The sequence below is a fragment of the Thunnus thynnus genome, chromosome 19, assembly GCF_963924715.1.
Source record: "Thunnus thynnus chromosome 19, fThuThy2.1, whole genome shotgun sequence".
Classification (NCBI taxonomy): domain Eukaryota; kingdom Metazoa; phylum Chordata; class Actinopteri; order Scombriformes; family Scombridae; genus Thunnus; species Thunnus thynnus.
In genome coordinates, this window is record NC_089535.1 from 2,915,617 (window position 1) to 2,942,085 (window position 26,469).

Sequence of the window (26,469 nt, forward strand, 5' to 3'; positions counted from 1 at the left end):
AGCTTTTAGTTATCTTGTATAATTTCAGCCCATATTCAGACTTTTGTCAGTTTGCATATCAGCGGTGTGTTAAAGTCTGTAAAAAGCAAAGAAAATTCCAGATAAAAAGGATAAATCCGAAAGTTTTTGACCAACATAAACTATTTTTAAAGGACACTTGGTGCACATGACCCCTGTGTGGATGCTCTCACCCTATTAAAATATGGCGTCTATAGCGCCACCATGCGGCCAGTTATAGACGATTTTGTGTACATTTTGGTTTATGACTAATAACTCATTGGATCATTACAAATCTTCTTTCAATGGGACCACTCACTTGCTCCTCACTAAATTTTCCACCATTTTGACCACTGTGATCGTTTAAATGTCAATAAATCAGTTTTTGTGTTGATACAGTTGGACAACGTTGCTCAGCAGCTTAAAGGACAGCAGTCGGGTTTCCTTCTTAACTTGTGTTTACAGCTTGTTTCTGCTGCCAACAAGTGGCCAAAAAAAAAAAAAAAAAAGTGTTTGCATGTTTAAATCACAAAATAAATCCAGATAAAAATTGAAAAAGGAATTTTAATACTGTTAATCAGTTATTATACACATTCAACTAGAAGCGTTTTCTGTAATCAGCTGGACGATAAGTGCAACACTGACATAATCTTTGGCAACATTACATAACTGTGGACGACCAAACCTGATGTGAAAAATACACAAATATATAAGTTGAGAAATAAACAAATGAAACTCACAAATATTTCTGTCATGCATTTTATCCACTCGATCTTTTTTTTTTAAAAATCCATTCCTTATTTTATTTATCTCTTTCCAGTTTGGTCTTCCATATATAACACAAACTATTATTTACAGTATTCACACTGAGAACATTTATTATTAACATACCAAAGCACTAATGCAATGGGCAGCGCAGGAAACAACAGTCACCCAGCTCTCACAGTCTTGCATCGCGAGGGTGAACTCAGTCTTTACACCCTTTATGAATGAGATGGTGTGTGAGCTGCTTCCTGAGGCTGAGCCAGGGGGGGGTGTGGGGGGTGGGGGGGGTGGGGGATTCTCAGTCCAGCTGTTCCTCACATCAGGCTGCTGTGATAGACGACACCGAAGCAGCTTTTCTGAGCTTCCTCGTCTGGGACCGCTGCCGCCGCTGCTGCTGCCGTTGCCGCCGCCGCAGCCGCCGCCCCGTGCAGCAGAGGAAACGGAGATGAAGGTGATCCAGGAAGAGATACGTCCCCCGACGCTTATGTTGAGTATGTGGAGACTGACGAGGCGACAGGCGAATACTGGACCAGGGGTACGGCCAGGTCCAGGTACTCCTGAGGAGACGGAGGTAAGAGTCGTTATTCATGTTTAGATATATTTCACTCCGGTGAGCCTCCGGAAAATGATCCAAACCTTTGTTACAAAAGCAAATCTCTCAGAGGAACTTTCATCTGTTTTAGATCTGTGAGCTAAAATACTCTCTGTTATTCCAGATGCTGTTTTTTTATTTTATTTATTCAACCTTTATTTTACCAGGAAAACCTCACTGAGATTAAAACTCTTTTTGCCAGAACGTCGCGGCCGAGACAGGCAGCAACATAAAGTTTCAGACAAGTAACAACCTCTCATTAGTCAGTAGAAAATAATAAAATCACAAATAAAACTACAACAAATAACGAGCCAGCTGTAGATCCTCAGGTGGGGCCCTTTGACTCTGGAACGACCTGCCTGAGGAGATGAGGCTGCAGAATCAGTCACTTCTTAAAACCCATTTTTACAGACTTGCTGTTATGTGATGTTGTCTTTAGATCATCTTTCTTTTAAACTTTTTATCATCTCTTTATTGTCTTTCTTTGTCTTCGGCCGCCATCTTTTTAAGATCAGAAGTGTTATTGTTTTCTGTTTCATGTCTTTGCTTTTGCTTTTCCTGTCAAAGCGCTTTGTAAACTCTGTTTTTAAAAGGTGCTATATAAATAAAGTTATTATTATTATCAAAGAGAAAATGATTTCTCTTTCATCCAGGGTGACACTGTGTTAGTTCTAGAGCTGCAACGATAAGTCGATTCATTGATTAGTTGTTATTAAATTACTCTACAACTATTTTGATAATCAACTATTTTTTGGGTTCCAGCTTCTTAAATGTGAATATTTACTAGTTTCTTTTGTCCTCTAAGACAGTAAACTGGATATATTTGGGTTGTTAGACGGGGAAAAAACATCTGAAGTTGCATCTTTGGTTTTGGTGATCCAGCATTTTTCAACATTTTAAAAACAAGTAATTGATTAATTAAGAAAATGATCGAAAGATTAAGATTAGTTAAAGCCTCAAACTGCTGAGGTCATGAACCAAAGTGTTGGATCACTAAAGTTATTACGATTCATCGAGTTGGAACCATTTTGTGCGAATCCATCGAGTAGAAAAACTTCAACTAAGCATATGTGACCTTTGACCTCGTGGTGGCACTAGAGAAAAAGTCAGCAGGATTCATCCTCTGGGAAACATGAACGTCTGAACAACATGGATATTTGAATCTGGACCGAAGTGTTGGACAGACAGACAGACAGATGCTGCTAGCTTGGCGAACGCTCTTACTAAACGCCACATTACCTGGTTCGCCATGAGAGACAGCGTGCGGTCTAAATCTTCTACCAGCTGTTGGAAAGTTGGTCTGCGAGATGGGACGGCGTGCCAGCAGTCTCTCATCATCAGGTACCTGAAGAAACACAGCGATGTTACAGATGGAGACGTTATTGAAAGGACAGCAGGCTGGTGATGGTGGACGTTCCTGTGTATAGAACCGCAACGATTAGTCGATTTGTATCATTATTTAAAGAGAAAATGCCTGAATTCTCTGATTCCAGCTTCTTAAATGTGAATATTTTCTGGTTTCTTTAATCCTTGAAGACATTTCAGGTTGTGTCTTCGGCTTTGGGAAGCAGTGATTAACATTTTTCATCATTTTCTGATATTTTATGGACCAAACAACTGATCAATTAACCAAAAGTTAAAAAAAAAAAAATCAACAGACTAATTGATATAAATGACTTATTTGACTTTGTGGAAGTTTTTCTTTAGCTCTTCTTCAGGCTTCTTCGTTTTATACCTTTAATATCATCTAAAACAAACTAAAAACATGTGAACATGTCCACACTAAGCTGTCTGAAGGTTTAAAAAGCTGTTTTTGTGTTTTACTGTAATGCAGCTCAAATTCATAGATTTAATTGTTCTAATTTACAAATGTTTCTGTTTCTGTTGTCAGACAACGGAACAGAAACGACACGTTATACTGTGATGTAACTGCAGCTCATAAAAACCACATTAACCGTCGGTCATTTTCAGGTTGCTGAGCTGCGGAAATCGTTTTATGATCGATATAAACCGATAAAAATCAACATTAATCCAGATTCATGACAGCTGCTGCACTGTGTGATGCAGCTATGCTGACATTTAACAGAAAGAAAGTTAAAAAATGAAACTAATTCCTTCTTAACTTCACTGACACACAGCTCCCACCTCAAGCTCAAATTTTCCCAGTAAAACCAATATGATGTTTTAAGATTTAAACACTTTTGAGATGTTTTTTGGGTAATAAAAACTCCATGTCAGTGAGGACGGAGGATGGAGAGAAGATGCATTTTTAAATTTAAATGGACTCTTAGACGTTTAAAACTTACGTTACTTTTGTATATTTGATGTTTTAAGTCCTGAAAAGGCATCAAAGTCACATTTTGTTATGTGCAAACATACAGCAGATTTCAATTTAATATTAAATACTTATTACACTGTTTTACTGTCTCATAAATCCCTCAAAAAATCAAAATAGAAAACTATAATTGCTAACAACTGATAAACATGAATCTAGTGTTTGGAAACATATAAATTTGACAAAGTAAACCAGATAAATATAAATACATTCGTGAAGGTAATACAAGAAATATCAAATCATAACATGTTTTAATAGATTTAATATATAAAACACTTTACTGAACTGGTCATTCTGCCTTTTACAGTTCAGTATATTCAAGGCTTTTTCTAAATGAAGTCTGTTATTTAGAGTCTAAACACAAAGAGGACGGTGAGTCACTGTAACGACTGTGACGTGTACTCACAGCTCCTGAGTGCACGCTGAGGGTTTCTCCATGCGGTGTCCCTCCTTCAGCAGCTTGAAGAGCTCCTCCACCGGGACGCCGGGGTACGGAGACCCGCCGAGGGTGAAGATTTCCCAGAGCAAGACTCCGAACGACCACCTGCAGCAGCAGCAGCAGCAGCAGCAGCAGCAGCAGCAGCAGCATGGGAAACACGACAGAGACTCTCAGACATGGAATATGTATCTGCAGGTCCAGTAAGTCAGGTTCAACCATGAGCCAGACTGTTCAGGATTTATGATTCGTCCTGTAAAACTTGTTGATGTTGGTCAAAAACCTCATTTTAGCTGGAAGTTTCTGTGATTTTTACAGACTGAGTCCGGCTTTAACACACTGCCGACATGTTTGAAACTATAAAAGAAGGCTAAAAGCCATATAATTCATATGAGAATGAAATGATTTATAACTCTGTTAAGGATTCTGTATCTGACACTTGTGTTTGTGAAGAACAAACCTGCTGAAGTTGTTTAATTCACACATTAAACTTTCATGTCTGGAAGGTTTATTTCACTTCATTTAAGCAGCATTTACTGTTCAAATGTCAGGACACACCCATGATTTTAATGCCTCAGACATGAGGGCAGGATTAGATTACCGAGGTCGCCTTGTGTTTATTTCGTTATGTGAAGTAGATTTGTGAAAAATTATGTAAAACTTCTGATGTAAACTATGAAAGTCAAAACTTTCATCCGGGGGCCAAATATTCCTGCTGCAGGGCCAAATCTGGTCCACGCACCGCTACTTGCCACTTTTCTTAGAAGGTGTTAAAAAGTCTTCAATATTTTGTTTTTCCTGCCGTCAGTTATAAAATGTTCGTGAGTGGTTTTAGGCTGTCTGGAGACGTTACACATGAACATTTTAACAGCATTTTTAACTGTTTTCTGACATTTTCAGTGGTGGAAAATTACATTTAGCAGCTGAGTTCTGTACAGTCTGATTAAGACAAGAGAAAAAGTCTGTTGTATTAATATATATAAATGCATGTACAACAGTTTCTGCATCTATTTTGCGATATTCCTGCAGGGATAAAAACATGATTGGACAAGTTTTGTGATACGTTGCTCAAAACATAAATCTCTATCAAAGATTTCTTGCAAAATTAGGATCTTAAATGCAGGAATTTTACTTGTAATTGAGTAATTTTACATCTGATCCGAGTACTTCTTTCCACCACTGGACATTTTACAGACAAAACAATGAATTGATTAACTATGAAAAATAATCAGCAGATGAACCGATAATGGAAACAATTGTCATTTGCAGCCCAAAATCTGACAGCTGTTTGCACAAGAATACACACACAGAAAAACAACCAAACAGCAATCGCAGGTTTTGAAACTCACACGTCACTTTGGTGCGTGTAGATGCGGTCGAATAAAGCTTCGGGCGCCATCCACTTCACTGGCAAGCGACCCTGTAGGAAGATTAAAACGTCAGCCGCCGACTCTCTGCAGAACACATCAATCAGTTCATCTTTTTTTTATTGATTTTCTATCCCGCTGGCGGACCATCTGTCTCACATTAGTGGTCTTCTTGTAGTAATCGATGTGGTGGATGTCTCGGGCCAGACCGAAGTCAGCTATCTTCATCACGTTATCTTCTGTGACCAGCACGTTCCTGGCTGCCAGATCTCTGTGAATACACTGAACACCGGAGAGAGAAAACACACACAGTTCAGAACAGATTTACAGTTTTCCAGAGACTCGCAGCAAATCTGCACAACAAAATGCGCATTTATGTTTGTCTGTAGCTGATAAACTAATCTAACTATATAGCACCTTTAAAAACAGAGTTTACAAAGTGTTTTGACAGACAAATCAAAGACAGAAAGCAATAACAAGTCTGACATTAAGAAGACAGTAGAAGACGATGAAAAACAATAGATGATAATTAATAATGATCTAAACTAACTGATTAATCATCTACAGAGTACAGAGCTGCTCATATAAACAGATTTACAGTCACACAGTTACTACAGTGCATGTAAACATGTTGGTTACCTGCATAACTTAGTTCCTTGAGTGCTCGACTATTAATTATTAATTTCAACCTACATTAACTAACGTTTTGAAACAAGTAGCAAACACAACTCTGACACATCATCATCTTTTAAGTTGATATGTTGAACTTGTTAGCAAACAGTTGTTTATTTCCACATCCAGCAGTTACGGAGCAACATTATCATTCATGTGGAGTCGTGTTTCTGTCCACCTGGTGAATGTAAGTCCAATATTCACTCTCTTTTAGCTTCTGTTTTTGGTCTCCACCAACTCCTGAGGGAAATATCTGGCTCTTTAGCTGCTAAATGCTCCACTATGTTCACCAGCTGGACGTAAAAACTGACCTTCTTCGACGCCAGGTACGCCATTCCTCTGGCCACCTGGTACGCAGCAGACACCAGCTCTCTGATCTCCAAACTGCCCAGAGTGGCCTGCCTCGGGCCGCTCCAGTACTCCAACCCGACCGGTCGACGAGAGCGGAGGTACTCCCTCAGATTCCCCTGAGAGGCGTATTCCACCACCACATACAGAGGACCTGCCAGACAACACACAGGAAGTGATGCGTCAAACATCTTCACCACACATATATCACTGCTGTTAAATCATTCCTCTTCCTCCTCACACTCACCGTCCTGCGTGCAGGCTCCCAGCAGGTTGATGATGTTCTTGTGTTTACCAATCATCTTCATCATTTCCATTTCAGAGATCAGGTCAGACAGGTCCTTCTCTGTGGCGTCCGCTGCACACAACAGGAAGTTACCAACATTATGACTATTTTACTCTCGGTTACGAATTAAAGTTGTTTTTTTTTGCAGTAAGTTTGGAGCTGAAACTATGAATTGATTAAATAATTAGTCAAGCAACTCCTGCAAAATTTAGTTTGAACAGAGTTTACTTCCATCTGCAAATCCCACAAACTCAAACAAACATAAACTATTCACAACATAGATAAACGATTAAATAGTAATAATAATATAAAATCAATCACTCAATAAGTCGATCAGGAGAAGAATAATCAGCAAATATTTTGATAATTGGTTAATCATAAGGGATTGTAAGTTTTGGATATATTCTGACATCTTACATCAATGAATTAATTGAGACACTAATCAACACCTTAATCAATAATAAAAATAATTGTTAGTTGCAGCTTTAAAGAAAACTGAACTCAGTCTCAAGATATTGAGTTGGAATACAAATGTTTAACAAATCATAATGACAATAAACTAGATAAATAAATGTTTCTGATGTTTTACAATCTGTATTTTTCCTGCAGTTTTAATCTGAAACATTTTTGATAATCAATTAACTGTTTGAGTCATTTTTTTAAGCAAAAATGTCAACATTCACTGGTTCAAGCTGTTTTATACCAAAGTAAACTGAATATATTTGAGTTTTGGACTGTTGGTCGGACAAAACGAGACACTTCTGAAACCATTTTTTGCCATTTTACAGAGCAAGTGATTACTAATTGATTATGAGGTGAATCTCACCTTTCAGCATCTTCACAGCCACCTTGGAGAGTCGTGTTGGTTTGTTCTTGTCGATGCCGACGGCCTCAGCAAGCATCACCTGACCGAAGCAGCCTTCTCCCAGAGGCTTCCCCAGAGTCAGCCTGAGGAAAAACACACACACACACACACAGGGAACCAGTAATTTAGTATTTGGTTAACTATGAGATTACCAGTACGGGATTCCAACTGCATAGTTATACAAGCATGGTACAGATTAGAGGTTTTCAGAATAAGAGGCACGGAAGGAAGATTCCCTCCAGACATGAATAAGACGTATAAAAATAGTCTGCTCGGAACAATATTGTGTGTTTGATATGGTTTTTCCACAAAAAAAAAGTATAATTACCACTTTAAAATCCTTAAAATGGCATCTACTCCTTCTCATTAAAAAATCCAGAATAATTGAATATGTAAATATATTTTATTTCTAAAGTTTAACAGCTGGATACAAGATGTTTCCTCCTTCACTGTAAAGTTCATTCTCAGTGTTTCCACATCACGCGTCTGTAAGTTGAATACTGGATCATTATTGGCTCCAGACTAGTTGTGATGTCATAAATCCTGCTCGTAGATTCACGTGTTAAACTGAGATTTAAGGTGAAAACAGAGAAACTTTCCTCCTTCTGCAGATGAAGGTGAAAACAAACTCTGCACAAACATCATTCTGCACAGAGAAGAAGAACAAACATCCAACTGAAGGAACAAGAAGACAAACATGAGACTTTAATGAAATAATATCAATGAGAATAAAGAATGGCAGGAACCTGCGTACCTGTCTCTCGGCAGCTCCCAGAGAGGATCGTAGGGGAGTTCGTACTCCGACACTCCTGCCAGGATGGTTGTGGCCGCGCTGGAGAGACGAGACTGACGCATCAAACACATCCCCGACTGCAGCGATGACGACGACTCGACCGACACCTGCAGACAGCGAGGAGGAGGAGGAGGAGACGTGAATGTTTCTGTGACACCAGAGAGACACACAGAGGAAGAGGAGGAGGAGGAGGAGGAGGGAGGACAGAAACAGACGTGTCACCTGTCTCCTCAGAGGAATGCTTTTGGCTAGTTTCTGGACCGCTAACTGGCTGTGGAAGTCGCTCTTCTTCGGGGCGCAGCAGAGTCTGCAGACGACGGCGGTGGCGGTGAGGATGACGATGATGAAAGATCCCAGGCAGTAGATGAAGATTTCCAGGTATGTCTGCGAGGGCAGCGGGGCGGGAGGCATGTCTGAGGGAAAGAGAGGAAAGCATAAACATTAACAGGTGTGAGATCACGATGATAGGAAGTGTAGTTCGAGAGGACGCGAGCGTACCGTTGACCACGGTGAGCCAGGCGGAGTGATACGACACGCCGATAGAGTTTCCCGCCAGACAGGTGTACTCTCCCGAATCATCAACCGTCACGTTCCTCAGAGTCAAAACCTCCATTTCTTTATCCGTCGTGTTCAAACCTGCAGTCTGACAAACAGAGACGTGAAAGAAAAACGTTAGCGGAACGTGTGCTTCCCAAAGGTAAAAAACTAGAAAACAATATTAAAAACAAATAAATACTGCATATTTATATAACTAAGTCTTGATAAAAGAAATAAAACATAGCCAGCATATGATAAGAGAAGTGAAGTTGTTTCCTTATTGTCAACCAATCCTAAGAATGAAATCAACAACATGTTAGCAGACGTTCAGCCACAATCTGCAACTATTATAATAATAAAATAATCTTTTTAGTTATTAAAGCATAAATAAGCACAAATGCCAAATGTTCAGAGGTTGCAGCTTCTTAACCCATAAGAATCCATTTCTCCTTAAAGGAAAATTATGGGGAACATAAAACACACCAAATGGACCACAAGGAACACATTTCTGTATTTTATTTTGAAATTCTACATTTTATTTTGAAATTCTACCTTCAGTGTCAAAGATCTGTAATGTAACATATATAACCATATCTCCCTAACTTGTTTTATATCAATTTGTTGAATAAATGTGGTCAGAACAGGTTAAATGTCATACAGGACGTCTTATTAAAGCGAATCTACCTTTAGTAACAGAAAACTTTTTAAAATTAGTTAGTTCTGTCACATTTGCTGACCAGGCACACCGCTATTTTGGAAGTGATGTCATGGGTGCACAGTTTCATACATTGTCACATGACTGCAGCAGGATGTTCAGTAGATGTCACTCATCTCATGAGTTAAAAATCAAGGATAAAAGCTGTATAAGGAATTTTCCAGAACAGTGAAAGGGTTGGTGGGCTCTTACAGGTTAAATGTGATGATTTGAAGCTTTTCTTGTGTCGCCTTGAGCTTCAAGATACTTTTCTCTATTTTTTGACATGTTTTAAACAAAACAAGGTGATGCAAAATGATTCCACATTAAGAAGGAAACCGAGAGGTCAAAACCTGAAGGAGGCAGTTTTAAAATAGGATTGAACACAGGTTTAGCTTCAGTTTATTCTCTGCTCCGCTGCCAGCGACCACAACAATTCACACTGACATTTCTGGTTAAGAAAACGAGTAAATAACAGATGATTTGAAACTTTCTCTTTTATTGCTCAATCAGCAGATGTTTTTTTTTTTGTTTTTTTTATTGTATTCAGCCTTTCTTGTGATCGGAGGAGGAACATAATAATACATGTGAGGCCGCTTGGATCGGCGCCAGACACAACAAACCGCACCAGCCTCAGCGTCTTTCATCACCAGTCCACAACTCATCACTGATGTGGTTTCGCTCTGCTCAGTCAGAGACAAACGAAACCAGTGTCACATGCAAAACAGAGACTGGCTCAACCGCCCGCTTGTGAGGAAATACACTTCACATAGTATAAATGTCCATAAATCGTAGCGGCGTTCTGACATGTTGTTCGTCCCAACAGGATTTCACAAGTCGGTTTATCATAATGTAGCAGGAAAAAGCTTTTAGTTGGAACCACAGAGCTGCTTTGAGTCAAATACTCGTAATTCTTCTGGTTTTGGTCGACGGCTTAAACTAACAATTATTGTCATTGTTCATTCATCTGCCGGTTATTAATCTTTTGGTCTTTAAAATGTTTGAAAATGGTGAAAAATTTGAAAAGATGACGTCTTCAAATGTTTTGTTTCGTCCAAAACACAAATATTTTCAGTTTACTGTCATAGAGACTAAAGAAACCAGAAAATATTCACATTTAAGAAGCTGGAACCAAAGAATTCAGACTTTTTTTCTTCAAAAAAATTACTCAAAATTATACTTGATTATAAGAATAGTTGGACATTAATTCACTAGTTTAATGAACTAATTGTTGCAGCTCTATCGAAACATTTCTAATTAAAGTCTGTGATGATGTTTCATTATTGTTGTCAGTGTGAGAGTGAAGCCTGCAGCAGGTCATAAACTACATCAGTTTACTAGTGGCGGACATATTGATTCATATTCATATCCTCTACAATTCAGAATTAATTTACAAATGTCCAAATTCTCTGATTCCAGCTTCTTAAATGTGAATATTTTCTGGTTTCTTTCGTCTCTGTGACAGTAAACTGAAGATCTTTATGTTGTGGACAAAACGAGAAACACTGATCCACATTTTCGACCATTTTCTGACATTTTAAAGACCAAACAACTAATCGATTAATAACAAAAATACTGGAAATAATCATTAGTTGCAGCCCTAAATTAATCTTTATTGTCATATGCACAGAGGACAGTCAGCTGCACAATACAGTTCTTAGATAAAACTTAAACTTTACAAGATAAAAACATAAAACTAGACACGGGGGGCACGGGTTTAATTTAGTATAATGTCTAAATCTCTACTAGTCATGTGATCTAACATGTTTGAACCTCTGAACAGATAAAGACTCAGGTACCTTGAGGACGAGGACGTACGGGAGTCCGTCCGGTCCTTCTCTGCTGCCGTTGACCGTGATGTGTTTGAGCCACTGGATGTGAGGCTGCGGGTCGCTGAACACCCGACACACAAACTCCACGTTACTGCCGACGGCTGCCGTTTGATTGGCCGGCAGACCCGCCTGCAGGATGGGTCTGTGAGGAGAACGCTCTGAAACACACAAAGGTTTTAATCAGATCTGTAAAAAAAGTAAAAGTTCACATTAAGCTGGAAAACTTTGTGTCTCTCAGTGTTTTCCTCACTTAAAAATCCTTTTGTTTCTCCGGAGAGAGTGGTCGAGTTGCATTGTGGGTAAAGTAGGCGACATAAAAAATAAAGCATCTCTGGTTCTGCTGCATGGATTTTGATTCTTTTTTTTAACTGTCCGTCATGAGTCTGACGGTGTTACAGCAGAACAAGCTCTCTTTTAAAATCTCCGCTTGGTTTTTTAACGTGTAACAAAGACGTGAGCTGAACTGATCACAGTCGTGGCTGTAAAGTTAAGAAGAATTTTCTCTATAATCACTCATTTTACGCTTCAATGTAACTGTTAGAGCCATGATTAAGAAAAGCAATATGCAGATATAAGTTGTGATGTAGCAAAATTATTATAATATTAAACATTAGATAATATTACAATGCATTCTGGACCATCTAGCATGAAGTAATTGTTTGCTAATGTTAATACTGAGGTAGCTAAAATGTTTGAGATGTTCCTGTGAGGAGAATGCTTTTACGCACTGATTTATAGTTGTTATTATCAATATTTTCATCCATAATGTCTGATCTGTCAGTGTGTAATGTGTTTGACTCGTAGTGACTCTGCAGCTCCTCTCGGCTTTACGGAGCTTTATAGTGAGTTTCAGCTCATTGTTTATCTGTCCGGCTGCAACTTTACTGTTCTGGTTCACTCTCAGCGCTCTCATAGCGTCGTTTTCAGAGATAAAGCTGTAAAAAAGCCGCTGTACACTACCTGCTAACAGACACAGTTAGCTGTAGACTAGCTGGTGAACATAGTGGAGCATTTAGCAGCTAAAGAGCCAGATATTTCCCTCAGGAGTTGGTGGAGAGTAAAAACAGAGCTAAAAGAGAGTGAATATTGGACTTACATTCACCAGGTGGACAGAAACACGACTCCACATGAATGATAATGTTGCTTCGTAACTGCCTGATGTGGAAATAAGCAACTGTTTGCTAACAAGTTCAACATATCAACTTAAAAGATGATGATGTGTCTTGTTTCTGCTGCCCCCATGTGGACAAAAATCAGTTACTGCAGCTTTAAAAATTAGTTTTGCAAATGCTTTATGAGGAAGGAAATGTATTTAACATGTTTTTTGGGATATACATGGACTTATATTGAGTTTCAGCTCAGTGTTTGGTTGTTTGGCTGCAACTTCACTGTAAGATTAACATGGACTTTGTCTAAAAATGCAGAGATATGTTTTCTTACCTACGACGTCCAGCAGGTAGGTGTGTTTCAGGCTCCCGTATTCGTTCTCCACCACACAGGTGTAGTTTCCTTTATCAGACGGAACCACCGACTCCATGATGAGAGTCCACATGTGATCTCTGATCTGAAAGATTCAAGAAGTCAGTAACACGACTCTCCTTCCTCTAATGTTCCTAACAGAAATGTCGAAAAACGCACCTTGAATCCTCCGATTCTCTGGTCTTTCCTGAACTCTTTGCCGTTCTTGTACCAGCGCAGGGAGGGAACAGGGTTTCCTGTCGCTTGGCACCGAAACTTTACAGTCTTGCTGGCAGGAACGGCGTGGAGCTCCTTCTCCATCTTCTCTGGCGCTACCCACTGAGGCGCCAACGCTAACGAGGTAAACATGGTGATTACAATCATTTGTCTTCTCTCAACACAAACGAAACCACAAAGTGAAAGAAGAGAAGAAGAAGAAAAAAACACAGAGAAAGAACAAAAGTTTGAGGCTTACGTTGGAGCTTTTCGTTGCTTGTTGACAGTTCGTTGGAAAGTTTATTTTCCTCTGAGGATGACTCATCATCCTCTTCGTCCTCAGAAGATTTAAGCGCGTCGGCTGCGAGAGAAATGAGATGTTCAGAAACACTGTGCTGATGTGTGTGTGTGAGTTACAGATGTTCCCTCCCAACAGACAATGACCTCTGACCCCGGCTGGCTGTGAATGAGACTTTAAAGACCTCCAACACTCAAAAACATCTTCTTCTTCTTGTTCCTTCAGTTGGATGTTCTTCTCTGTGCAGAATGATGTATGTGCAGGAGTTTAAGGGGTCTACGAGCAGGATTTGTGACATCACAACTAGTTTGGTGCCAATCGTGTGACGTGGAAACTTGAAGCCTCCAGTGAACAAACACTGAGACTGAACTTCACAGTGAAGGAGGAAACATCTGGTGTCCAACAGTTAAACTTCTGACACGCAATACATTTGCATATTTATAGATTATTGGATTTTTAATGAGGGAAAAGGGAGTAGACGCCATTTTAAAGGATTTTAACGTGGTAATTATACTTTTTTTTTTTTTTGGTGGAAAAACCATATCAGACCCACGTTATTGTTCCAAGCAGAGTATTTTTATGTCTTCATACGTGTCTGGAGGGGCTCTTTAAGCCTCCCTACTGAACAGCCGTGTAGACAGGAGCTGTCGCCACAGCACAGCGCTGCACCCAACCACTTCCGAAACTTCACAGACCTCCTCCCTATCGGCCCCGGCCATTAACGCACATCCCCGCGGTCTGCCCTCGCTCAGGGACTGCAGGCAAATTATTAGTGTGAGGACAGGACGGGGGGGTGAACAAAGAACGAAAGAAAGTCTAGGTACAACTCATTTCATCATTAATGACTAAATAACCAGTCAAAGATTAACCTTCATATTAAGGCTGTAACTAATGATTAATCTGCCAGTTATTTTATCCAGTAAATGAGATAAAATGTCAGAAAATATTTAAAAAATGTCCGTCACATTTACCCAGAGTTCTTGGGGACGTCTTTAAATGTTTTGTTTTGTCTGATCAACAGTCAAAAACCCAAAAAATGTTCAGATTACACAAATATAAAGCAGAGAAAAACAGAAAATCTCCATATTGGAGAAGATGGAACCAAAAAATATGACTTAAATGGTTGCAGATTAATTTTCTGTTGATTGACTAATCAATTAATTGACAAATTGCTGCAGCTCTAATCTGTGAAATTATCAATTGGCAACGTTACGGAGAACTACAGCAGCAAATTATGCTGATTTTTACTCTTTTAACTGATTAATTGTTTGGTTTATGAACTATTGATCGATTAGCTGTTAATTTTCTGCCAATCAACCAATCGAAGCAACTCTAATTAACTGTCTGGTGACATCATGACAGTAAACAGCCGCATGTTTATTTCACCTTATTAGTGAAACAAGGTGACAACACGTCATGCTGGATTATATTATTAACTTTATGTGACACGTTTAACTGTTCTTCCCCCTTTTTTTATGAAGGTGGTTATGACTCTTTGGGGGAGATGAGATGTTTAAACTCTTATAAACAACACGTGTATTCTGTGTTTCTGCAGCTGACATATTGATCCTGTTAGCTAGTGAGCCATCGTTTGTTTCTTCACAATTAATCCTCTGACCTTTTATTCCCTTAATGATCTACAGAGTGTTTCTGGGACTAAAGATGAAGAAGAGAAGCAAAAACAACCGACTGAGACAAGCTGGAAACTCTGTCAAATCAAGTGTTTTGATGCAAAAAATACAGATTATGATAAAAGTCCAGCTTCACTAAACGAACCAAAGTTTATAAAAAGCTAAACGTGTCTGGTTAGACGATGGGTTTCTGTTTAAGAGGGTTTATCCTGCAGTCTGTAGTGTGCAGGGAGGGAAGTGGTTTGATTTCCTAAACCTTCATTTGAGAGAATACGACCGACTGAGCGAGCGAGCGAGGTGGGAAATTGAAAGCAGGCTTTGTTTATGAAAAGAGGCTGCAGCAGCGAGGCTAAATTTGATGTGTTCTTCAACTGAGAGAGGAAAACAAGAATTTATGGGCTCAAAAACAACCGTATCACATACAGACTCAGCTGCAACCCAGATGGTCGGAACAAAAAAAAAACAAAAAAAAAGACAAACACACACACACACACACACACACACACACACAAAGGTATATATACATGCATATAAACACAAACGATGAGGAAGGAGTGTTTTCTGAAAGCTTTCTTGTGTCTGAATGGCCATAACGGCGAGACTGTGTGCATCTGTTACTGCGTTACTGTGTCTGGACAGGATATACAGACCATAACCAGCACCCTGAGAGCCAAGCCTCGGTTACACCATGAAAAATCACTCTAACCAGTTTCAGATGCTTCAAGGCCCCAAAAACAGCCAAACCTTGAAAAAAAAAAAAAAAAAAAAAAAAAAAGGTCACTTTCCTATTAAAGAAATTCTCTCATTGGAAAGTTTTATAACCTTTTATATAATACGACGTCTAAAACGCCACGACCACAGCCGGGATCCGACATGAAAGAGCCCTCAAACAAAAGAGAGGAGGAAAAGCCCCAAACAACAACCACGCCAGTTTATAAAAAGACACCAGCAGCACCAGTAACTCGGAGTTTCACATCAGTGTGCAGAGGCAGGAGGATGTACTGAACAATAGGGCTGAACAGCTTCATATCAAAGTCGCCATCTGAGAGAGTGAAATCGTTTCAAATCGCAAGAGATGTGATGTAAAACATGCAGAAGCATAAAAAACCGAATGCAACTAATGTACAAAAGGAAAAAAAAACACAACAAGACTTTTGGTTTTTAAAGGACAGGTTCACAATCATTCCTCCTGTTCACACTGACCATTAGAAGATCCCTTCATAATGACCTTACAATGGAAGTGATGGAGGACAAAATGTATTTAAAAGTTTATCTGAAGCTAATATGAAGCTTCAGCGTCTAAATGAGTCAAATCAAGTAGATATCTTTCAACGTTACAGTCTTTTTAGTGTTAAAGTTCCTCTTTTTGTTACTATACTTCCACCTGCAGCTCAACAGGGAAACACTGTCCGAGGATCATACTGGATCATATCTCAACTAATCGATTTAACTTTTCATCTATAAATTATCAGAAAATAATGAAAAATGCACATCAGTCTTTTCCAAAGTCTTCAAATGTCTCAAATGTTTTGTCCGATCAACAGTCAAAAACTCAAATATATTCAGTTTATAAAGATATAAAACAGAGAAAAGAAGCTAAATTTCACATCTGAGAAGCTTGAACTACAGAATTTTGGACACTTTTTTAACGAATGATTAATTCTTGATTACCTTCTGTTGAGTGACTACAGGGCTGCAACTAATGATTATTTTCATTATCAATGAATCTGTTGATTACTCTCTCAATAAGTTGTTTGGTCCATAAAATGTCAGAAAATGGTGACAAAGCCAATAACCATTCCCCCAGATGACGTCTTCAAATGTCTTGTTTTGTCCACAACTCAACGATGTTCAGTTTACTGTCACAGAGACTAAAGAAAACAGAAAATATTCACATTTAAGAAGCTGGAATCAGAGAATTTGGAAATGTTCTTCTTAAAAAATGACTTAATCGCTGCAGCTCTAATTGATTGATTGTTTCAGCTCTCGTCTGATTGACTAGTTTGAAACAACAAGCAACAGTTTTATTTTATCAGATTCTATTAAAGCTGCAGTGTGGGACGTTTGTCTCCCCCTTCTGGCAGTGACAGTAATTACAAAAACACCATCGACATGACAAGCCGACGCCATCTCATTGTCAAAGTATAAAAACATTGCAATCGAAGAATTTTGGGCAGCTGAAACCTGGGTTTTGTCTTACAGGCAGCATTTTTTTAACGTACGTTCACTTTAAGTTTTGTAACTTTGACTATGTTTAACATCTGACGTCATAACAGGATATAAATGACAAAATCACAAAAAGCAGAAAATGTCCTTTTTTAACAGAAAAATCATTGATTAGTGCAGCTTTAAAGCTGCAGTGTGGGACGTTTGTCTCCCCCTTCTGGCAGTGAGACTAATTACAAAAACACTGTCGACACGTGTTTACATCACAGGCTCAGCCGTAGCAGACTCTGTCGCTACTGTTATGGCTGTAAAACAGTTGATAAATTGCTTTTAGGGTCACACGACCCCTACAGAATGACTCGTTTCACTGTCAGAATTTGATCCATTTGGTCTGATCCATTTTTATCCCTCTTCATGTTAGCAGAGAGCTAACTGGAGAGCATGCTCAGTATGATTCATCCGGCCAGCGCAGGAATGTCAAACAAACACCAGACTAAAAACTCTGTATACTGTGAAATACAGAGTTTTATCTGGTGGTTATAGGTTTAATCAGCATTGTGTGAACTTGTTTGGTTTGAATGAAACAGACGTTTATTTATATGTTAAAGTTCTGCACCGCTGGTTTAATGTAGAAACCAAGCGGCAACCTCCGGGGCTGTAAAATGAAGCCGATCCAACAGGAAGTGCCAAAAACTGCAGTTCCTTGAATGACCACTTAAGGCTCCAAAAGCGAGTCAATCCACATAGACCCCCATGTTAAAATGCCCAACTTTACAGCAGAAATAAACATGTTTACAGCCTGGTACAAAAAATGGTTTTGGTCTCTAAAGCTAATTTCCTCTTTGGGTGAATTTTTTTATAACTCACCCCTTTAAATTTTATTAAGCCGTAAAGTTCTGCATAATGAAGGACATGGCTGCTTTGAGTGACAGGTCCGCCAGCCGCTAGGTGGCTTGTTTCAGCCATTCGGCCCGCCTCTTTGCCCATTTTTGATTGGCTGAGAGTTAGGCAGCGTCACGCACTGCCAAGATGGCGACGGCTGAAGCGGCTCACTTTGAGCTTCAAAACCGCTCTTCAGAAACCAACGAGTGACGTCACGGTAACTACGTCCATATTTTATAGTCTATGGGTGAAACATAAGTAAGTTTGTGATCATATCTTATAAATACACAAATACAGGCCTGTTGTTGACTTTACAGAAAACACTCACAATGTTTTTGAGAGAAATCTAAATGAGATATTTTTCCTAGCAAACAGAAAGACACATGTGGGAAGTATCTTACCTGTGTCAGTGTCTGTGTCCTCAGTGGCCGGTCTGGACTGAGCCTGAGGAAACTGAACCAGCAGGATCCAGAACAGCAGCAGCAGCAGCAGGAAGCGGCGGAGAGAAGACATGTTGTCCTCGATGTCTAATACATCAACTTACTGAGACTTCCAGACCTGGGAACAAACTGCAGCACACACACAGAGAGAGACAATAAGATTAGACCAGACGCTCATTATCCTCACTGCTCAGTTCATCGGTTCAGGTCATTTACTGCAAATTGTGTTTACTTCACATTACTCAACATTTTCCAAACATACCATGAGCTTTAACATTGATTACCTGCCTTCCAGGCAGCCAATGGTTTCCATTCATTCCACTGGAGGATGGAAATAAACCTGCACAGACCTGAAACTCGCTCAAGATGATTCATCCCCATTAAAAATTTGCTACCTTTTTCTTTTTTTTTTTATCATGAGGTAATTTTGTTTCACCAAAAAAACTATTCGCAATAAACTAAATGTCAGGAAGCCGCAGCGGAAACAGAACCAGTCCTCTGCACATGCTCAGTAGGAGGAGAATTACCCGTTATGGCGTTTTTAATGTGGACGGAAATATTTGCAAAGAAAAAAACTGAATTTCCTGCTTCTGCTTGAAAACAGCATTTTAAGAATTTAGCCGGTTTAATGTAGCCGTACTGTAAGACATGGTGGGGGAAATGACGAGCCTTACAACATACTGGTCAACATACTGGTCAACATACAGGAACAACTTGTGTGTGTTTTCCATCCGACCGCCAACCACAAATAGCAGCTCACACCACGCTAACATGGCTCCAGACTCCCTGCTGTTTTCTCCCCGGCTGCTAACACTTGTGCAGCTGTTTCTCTGAGAGGTGAAGAGATGTTGATGTAAACCTTTGGCACTCAGACTGAGTGGCACTCGACAAACACACACAGGCAGAGACCTCGAACCATTTGCTCTGCGTGAATCATCGCGGAGGTGTGAAGTGATCCTCCTCCTCGAGTAAACACGACTACGGATGATCCTCAATATTTTTTTTAGTCTTTAAATGTAAGAACATTGCTCCCAAAGCTCAAAATGACATCTCTGAATGTGCAAAACAGCCCAAAAAAGCTGAAAATATTCAGTTTGCAGTTGTATAAATCAGAGAAAAGCAGCAAATACAAACATTAGAGAAGCTCTTTGTACCAGTGTTCCAAGACAGATTCAAGAAACTCCTCACAAACTTGTTGTAAATCTGCGGTTTCAGCCTGATGATCGCCGCCTGTCAGTCATCATTTAGGCAGCTGTCGGCCCCCGAGGCTGTTTGTGTTCAGATCTGATGATACAGGTGAGGAAACCAACACTGTTTGCACAATTTACTGCGAGAAAGTTGTGGCCAAAGAGACGTTTTACATTTATTTTTTTAATTAATCGATTAGTTGTTTGCTCTGTAGTGTGTCAGTGTTTCCTAAAGCTTCACGATGACGTCCTGTAAACGTCTTGTTTTGTCCACAAGTCAAAGATATTCAGTTTTACTGTCAAAGACGACTAAAGAAACCAGAAAATATTCACATTTAAGAAGCTGGAATCAGAGAATTTTAGTGTAAAAACAAAGAAAAACTCAAAACAATGATTCAATTATGAAAATAGTTGGTTTGTACATCAACCAATCGATTGACTGTTGCAGCTCTAGCAACTATTCTGAGAATCTATGAATTGTTTTAGCTGTTTTTAAGCAAAAACACCCCAAAATTAGCTGTTTTCAGCTTCCCAAAAGTAACAATTCAATGCTTTTCTTTGTCATCTGTGACAGTAAACTGAATATATTTCAGTTTTGGACAAAACAAGACATCAGGAGGCATCACCTTACACTCTGGGAAAGTCATTTTTCACTATTTTCCGACATTTTAAAGAGCAAAAGATGAACCGATGGAATGAAAACTGATCAGTTGCGGCTCTAGAGTCGACTTCACCTAGACGAAGACATAGAGTAAGTTGCAGGAGCGGTAAAGGACAGTAAATGCAGGACACTTGTCATCCTCTGAGCCTCATAAACAAGATGAACACCAGTTGGCTGCCATCGCTGCTCTGATAGTTGGATGTTACAGAGGACACACACACACACACCGAGTCTGTCCTTCAGCATGTGTGTGTGTGTGTGTGTGTGGTGGAGAGGGTGGCGTCCACCGAGTATGACGGGCGTAGCGGCGGAAGCGTGCCAGGTTTATGAAGACATAATTCTACATTACACACCCACATATGGAGCGCATACTTGGACACCAGCCGCCTCTTCGGTTAATAGCGTTTTGTGAGAATTAAAGAATTTTTATGTGCGTCTCAGGCTGCTGCACACGACACACACAAAAAAAACTTTTCTCTGAACGCGTGCAGCTCTTTCAAAGACACTCTGTAATATATATATCGGCCTCCTCTCCCTCCCACACACACACACACACACACACACACACACACACACACACACACACACACACACACAAACATACCCAGCAAACATTCAGACAGAGAACAGATTCAGATGCGACATCCTGCACCGAAATGAAAGCTGTAGTTGTTCAGAGCTCCAGCTTGTCACATATATATATATATATATATATATATATATATATATATATATTACAGGATGACTTTCAGCTTATACGCAGATATGTAAGATGTCAGTATGGAGGGAAGATAAAGCTCTAATGTTCACAAATATTATCAAGATTGAAGTTGAGAAGAGTCCTGACCCGCCGCTGCACATCCAGCTGTTAGTCAAATCTAAAACATGACGAATCTTCTTACGTAACCGTCAGTATAACAGAAAGCTTTGTGTGTATTTCAGAAACTAATGAGAAACATGAGTGAATAATGTTTCATATTCAAAGTTTTTTCCATTCCTCTCCAGTGTTGTTACTGTTGATAAATATGAAATCAATTTGTGGGTCAGGAGAGTCGCAGTTAGAGCTGCAACGATTAGTCGATTAATCGATTAGTTATTAGTTTAGTAATTTTGTTAATGCAGTACTTTTACTTGTAATGGAGTATTTTTACAGTGTAGTACTGTTGCTTTGAGTCAAGTAAATAATCTGAACATCACTGGTTGCTAGTAGCTACTTTAGTTTTTTTCATACAAAACATACATTTTATGACATAATAATATTAAAAAGACAAATACATCTGATTGACAAGAGCCGTGAAACTGTTTACATAAAAGTTGGTAAACTCTTCAAGTAAAGGTGTGGATTTCTTGATAAGACGATTAATCGTTTTGTAAAATAGTGAAAAACATTCGTTCCCCACAGCCCGTCTTCAAATGTCTTGTTTTGTTTGGCTAACAGGCCAAAACCCAGAAGTGATTCAGTTTACCATCATAAACCACAAAGAAAAGCATTAAATCATCACAGCTGACAGGCTGAAGCCAGCTGGCTTTGGACACTTTCACTTATAAAAATACTAAAAAGATGATTCGATTATCAAAGTAGTTTGTTCATTGTTGCAGCTCTAAAAAGTCAAAATTCTGCACAGACAAGTAAAACTACAGAAAAATATACTTCAAATAATCTGAACATCGCTGGTTACTAGTAGCTACTTTAGTTTTTTTCATACAAAACATAAACCTCATGACATCATTTTGCTAATTATACCTCTACTTAAACTTTCAATGCAGTACTTTTACTTGTAATGGAGTATTTTTACAGTGTAGTACTGTTACTTTCAGTCAAGTAAATAATCTGAATATGCAATTTTCTTCCACAATTGGTCACTAGTTATTTTGCAAATTCATATTTTTCATGAAAACATGTGATGAGCTCATAAAATATAATTGATTGTTATTGATTAAACAACCCAACAGTATATAAAACAGTGAAAATTAACCCCATCTTCACAAACTACAACAGCAAAAGTGCTACTGATGCATTTTAACATATAGGACTCATGGAGGCCATTTTCTGCATTGAGTACTTTTACTTTTTATACTTTAAGTACATTTTACCATAAATACTTACTTAAGTAACATTTTGAATGCACTTTTACTTTACTTTTCTTCTTTTTTTTTACTAGATTCTTTAGTCTCTATGACAGTAAACTGAATATCTTTGAGTTGTGGACGTCATCTTGGGTTTTAGGAAACATTGATCCACATTTTCACTATTTCCTGACATTTTAAAGACCAAATCGATTAATTGAGAAAATAATCAACAGATCATTCGATGATGAGAATAATCATTAGTCGCAGCTCTAGTGGGAATGTGTTTTGACTTCCAAAAGGTGGGCATGACAGAACAAGACTGAGACTGACTGACATCAGCTATATGTGGAAAGAAAAACAGCCCTCCGTCGATGCAGCGGGGGAGCCGACGCAGAGGTGATGAGCACACATTCCTGGGGGATCACTTTGTAACGTGGAAGCTGTATTTCTACATCACCATCTCCGCAACACAAGATATTAGTAGTAAAATCCTGTCTGTGCAGTGTTTTGGTCTACAGCCACGCTAGCGGCTCTGTGAGGCTGCACAAGAGATTAAACAGCTAACGTCAAATATGGTAAAATATGGTGAACATGCTGATGTTTAGCAGGTATAATGTTTACCATGTTTCTCATCTTTACGGCTGCAACTAACAATTAATCTGTCAATTATTTATTTGATTAATAGATTAGTTTGGCCTATAAAATGGTGGAAAAGGCCAAGATGACGTCCTCAAATGTCTTGTTTTGCCCACAACCCAAAGATATTTAGTTTATTATCATAAAGGACTAAAGAAACCAGAAAGTATTCACATTTAAGAAGCTGCAACCAGAGTTAATTCTTAAAAAATGACACAAAACAATTAATCAATTATCAAAATAGTTGACAATTCATTTTCTCTCAGCTCTAATATCATCTGGAAGCACCAACAGTCTTCTATTTAATCAAAACTATCCTGATATATTTGATATTGGCAACATACCCCGGCCCCTTATGTGGACTTTTTTTTTTCTCTGTACACAAGCTTTTAATAACTAACCTCTCTCACTTCTCCTCCTCCTCCTCCCGCTCTGTTAAACTTCACCTACACACCAGATTCTGCAGCAGGCTGGCAGCTCTGAATTGTTGTCATACTAACACACCAACTCCTGTGCAGCAGCAGCAGCAGCAGCAGCAGCAGCCCCATCCATCTGAGCTGCAAAAAAACACAACACAGTGTACAGTACAGGGAAGGGAGTGCCAAACAGGAAGAGATACCATGCTGATTTGGAGGTAGAGGGCGGTGCACCTCATGGAGAGCTAATTTACAGGGACAAGAAGAAGCCAGGGGGAAAAATAACAGGGAGGTGAAGGAGGAGGATCTACTTTTCCAGTCTGTTCTGGCCTGAGAGCAGCTGAGCATGTCAAATGTAGAAGGAGGGTTGGTTATTTTGGAGTATCTTTGGGGTAAATATACTGCGGGGATAGCTCGCTATATGTGAAAGCTGAGTAGAAAAGTCAGAGTCAGACTGCACATAGTTCAGCCGTTCAGCGTGACACCACGGATGGTGATGATTTAACGGCTCAGTCCAGCCAATAGATTACCACCAAATCAGTGTGACAGTTACCGTGCACTGTAAAAGTGTCATAAACCAGGGTGCTGCTGGGAAATGACGGGATTTAACTACAAGATGTGGTTGTTATATTGAACTAATAAAAAAGACAAATACATAACTCACCTGTAGAGTAATTACAGTGTTGGAAGAAGCATTCAAATCATTTACTGAAGTAAAAACAGCTGCAACTAATTAACTAATGATTATTTTCATTAGTGATGATTCTACTGGTTCATTTCTTCATTAGTCGATTAATCGTTTTGTAAAATAGTGAAAAACATTCGTTATAGTTCTCCACAGCCTGTCTTCAAATGTCTTGTTTTGTTTGGCTAACAGGCCAAAACCCAGAAGTGATTCAGTTTACCATCATAAACCACAAAGAAAAGCATTAAATCATCACAGCTGACAGGCTGAAGCCAGCTGGCTTTGGACACTTTCACTTAAAAAAATACTAAAAAGATGATTCGATTATCAAAGTAGTTTGTTCATTGTTGCAGCTCTAAAAAGTCAAAATTCTGCACAGACAAGTAAAACTACAGAAAAATATACTTAAAATAATCTGAACATTGCTGGTTACTAGTAGCTACTTTAGTTTTTTTCATACAAAACATAAACCTTATGACATCATTTTACTAATTATACCTCTACTTAAACTTTCAATGCAGTACTTTTACTTGTAATGGAGTATTTTTACAGTGTAATACTGCTACTTTCAGTCAAGTAAATAATCTGAATATGCAATTTTCTTCCACAAATGGTCACTAGTTACTTTGCAAATTCCTATTTTTCATGAAAACATGTGATGAGCTCATAAAATATGATTGATTGTTATTGATTAAACAACCCAACAGTATATAAAACAGTGAAAATTAACCCCATCTTCACAAACTACAACAGCAAAAGTGCTACTGATGCATTTTAACATATAGGACTCATGGAGGCCATTTTCTGCATTGAGTACTTTTACTTTTTATACTTTAAGTACATTTTACCATAAATACTTACTTAAATAACATTTTGAATGCACTTTTACTTGTAACTGAGTATTTTACAGTGTAGTTACTTTACAAACTGATACTTTTCATACAAAACATCTATGAAACGTGTTGCTTTGTTACAGATTCAACTACAAGTGCTACTAATACAGAATAATATCATATAAAGCTAAAAATGAGCCTTTTTTTCTGCATTGTGTTCTTTTACTTTTACTACTTTAAGCAGGTTTTTTGTGAATACTTGTATTTCTAGTTAGCAAACTTTCAATTCAGAACTTCCACTTGTAATGGAGTACTAGTTTGTAGTATTATTACTTTAACTTTGAAAAAAGTATCTGAATACTTCTACCACAACTGGAAGATGAAACACTGAACTGAGCCTTGTAAACAGCTTCAACAAAGACTAGACAATAGGCTCTCATGCAAAAGAAATATCCACCAAACTAATACAGTTTACATGAAACACAACTATTATTTACAGAAAAGTTGATTTTAGAGTAAACGTACCTGTGTTTGCTGCTCCAGATGTTATATCCGAGTAGAAGAATCAAAGCTTTGCGTAAATCCAGATGTAGCTGCGGTGCTGAACAACACCTGGATTTAAAAGACTCTCACTGAACACAACTTTTCTCTCTGTGGCCTCATTTAAAAAAACAAGGCGAACTTTTTAACTCGTACAGCTTGTACAGCGTGTAGCTCAGTTATTATCGTGTTCAAACAGCTTCGCTTTGGCTCATCAAAAAACGTCGGCGGTGTTACTCCAAACGAGCGCTTCTCCTCTGGTGAGAAAACGTGGGAAAAGCGCAGTTCATTGACGGTATTGTCTCCATGTACACTCGCGCAGAAGAAACGCCTACAGTGGGAGTTTCCTCCTACACACTAGTTAACCCCCCACTCGATTAATACCCCTGTGTCACCGATTCATTGACTCCATTTTCCGACTGGCGCAGTCCGGCCTCATGCATGGACCTCCCTCCCCCGGGAGCGGCTACCTCCACCCCCCCCTTTCTTTTTTCCTCCAGGAGCAGGAAGGGAAAGGATTTCCTCTCCTTTAAATTCCTGCTGTGCATGGTCTGAAGAACTTAACTATTGATTAGTTCTCATTTGGTCAGTGAGGTTGGTTTGGGATTAGTAAATCAACTGTGTGCAGGTCAGTTTATGGAAGATCAGTGATGCCAAGAAGAGAAAAAATATATGAAAGGTAATAAAAAATAGAAAATATCTCCAAGTCTTGAAAAGTCTTTAAAAGCATTGCGTTTCCTTAGAGGGTATTTAAAAGTCTTAAATTTCATTCACAAAGGTCTTGCTGTACAGATTGTAAAGCCCCCTGAGGCAAATATGTGATATCAGGCC

General features: G+C 38.9%; 1 protein-coding gene across 1 annotated transcript; it reads right to left on the bottom strand.

Moving 5' to 3' along the window:
- Nucleotides 1-550: 550 nt before the first annotated feature.
- Nucleotides 551-26,126, bottom strand: fgfr1b (fibroblast growth factor receptor 1b). Its single transcript, XM_067573907.1, has 18 exons — nucleotides 25,624-26,126; nucleotides 23,566-23,721; nucleotides 18,572-18,739; nucleotides 13,453-13,554; nucleotides 13,158-13,330; nucleotides 12,960-13,083; nucleotides 11,487-11,677; nucleotides 8,955-9,099; nucleotides 8,679-8,869; nucleotides 8,418-8,563; nucleotides 7,625-7,746; nucleotides 6,760-6,870; nucleotides 6,476-6,666; nucleotides 5,652-5,774; nucleotides 5,475-5,545; nucleotides 4,096-4,233; nucleotides 2,594-2,699; nucleotides 551-1,319 (listed from the first exon to the last, which is right to left on the bottom strand). The coding sequence occupies exons 3-18, from the start codon at nucleotides 18,681-18,683 to the stop codon at nucleotides 1,245-1,247; spliced, it is 2,121 nt and encodes a 706-aa protein (XP_067430008.1). The 5' UTR covers nucleotides 18,684-18,739; nucleotides 23,566-23,721; nucleotides 25,624-26,126; the 3' UTR covers nucleotides 551-1,244.
- Nucleotides 26,127-26,469: the final 343 nt, after the last annotated feature.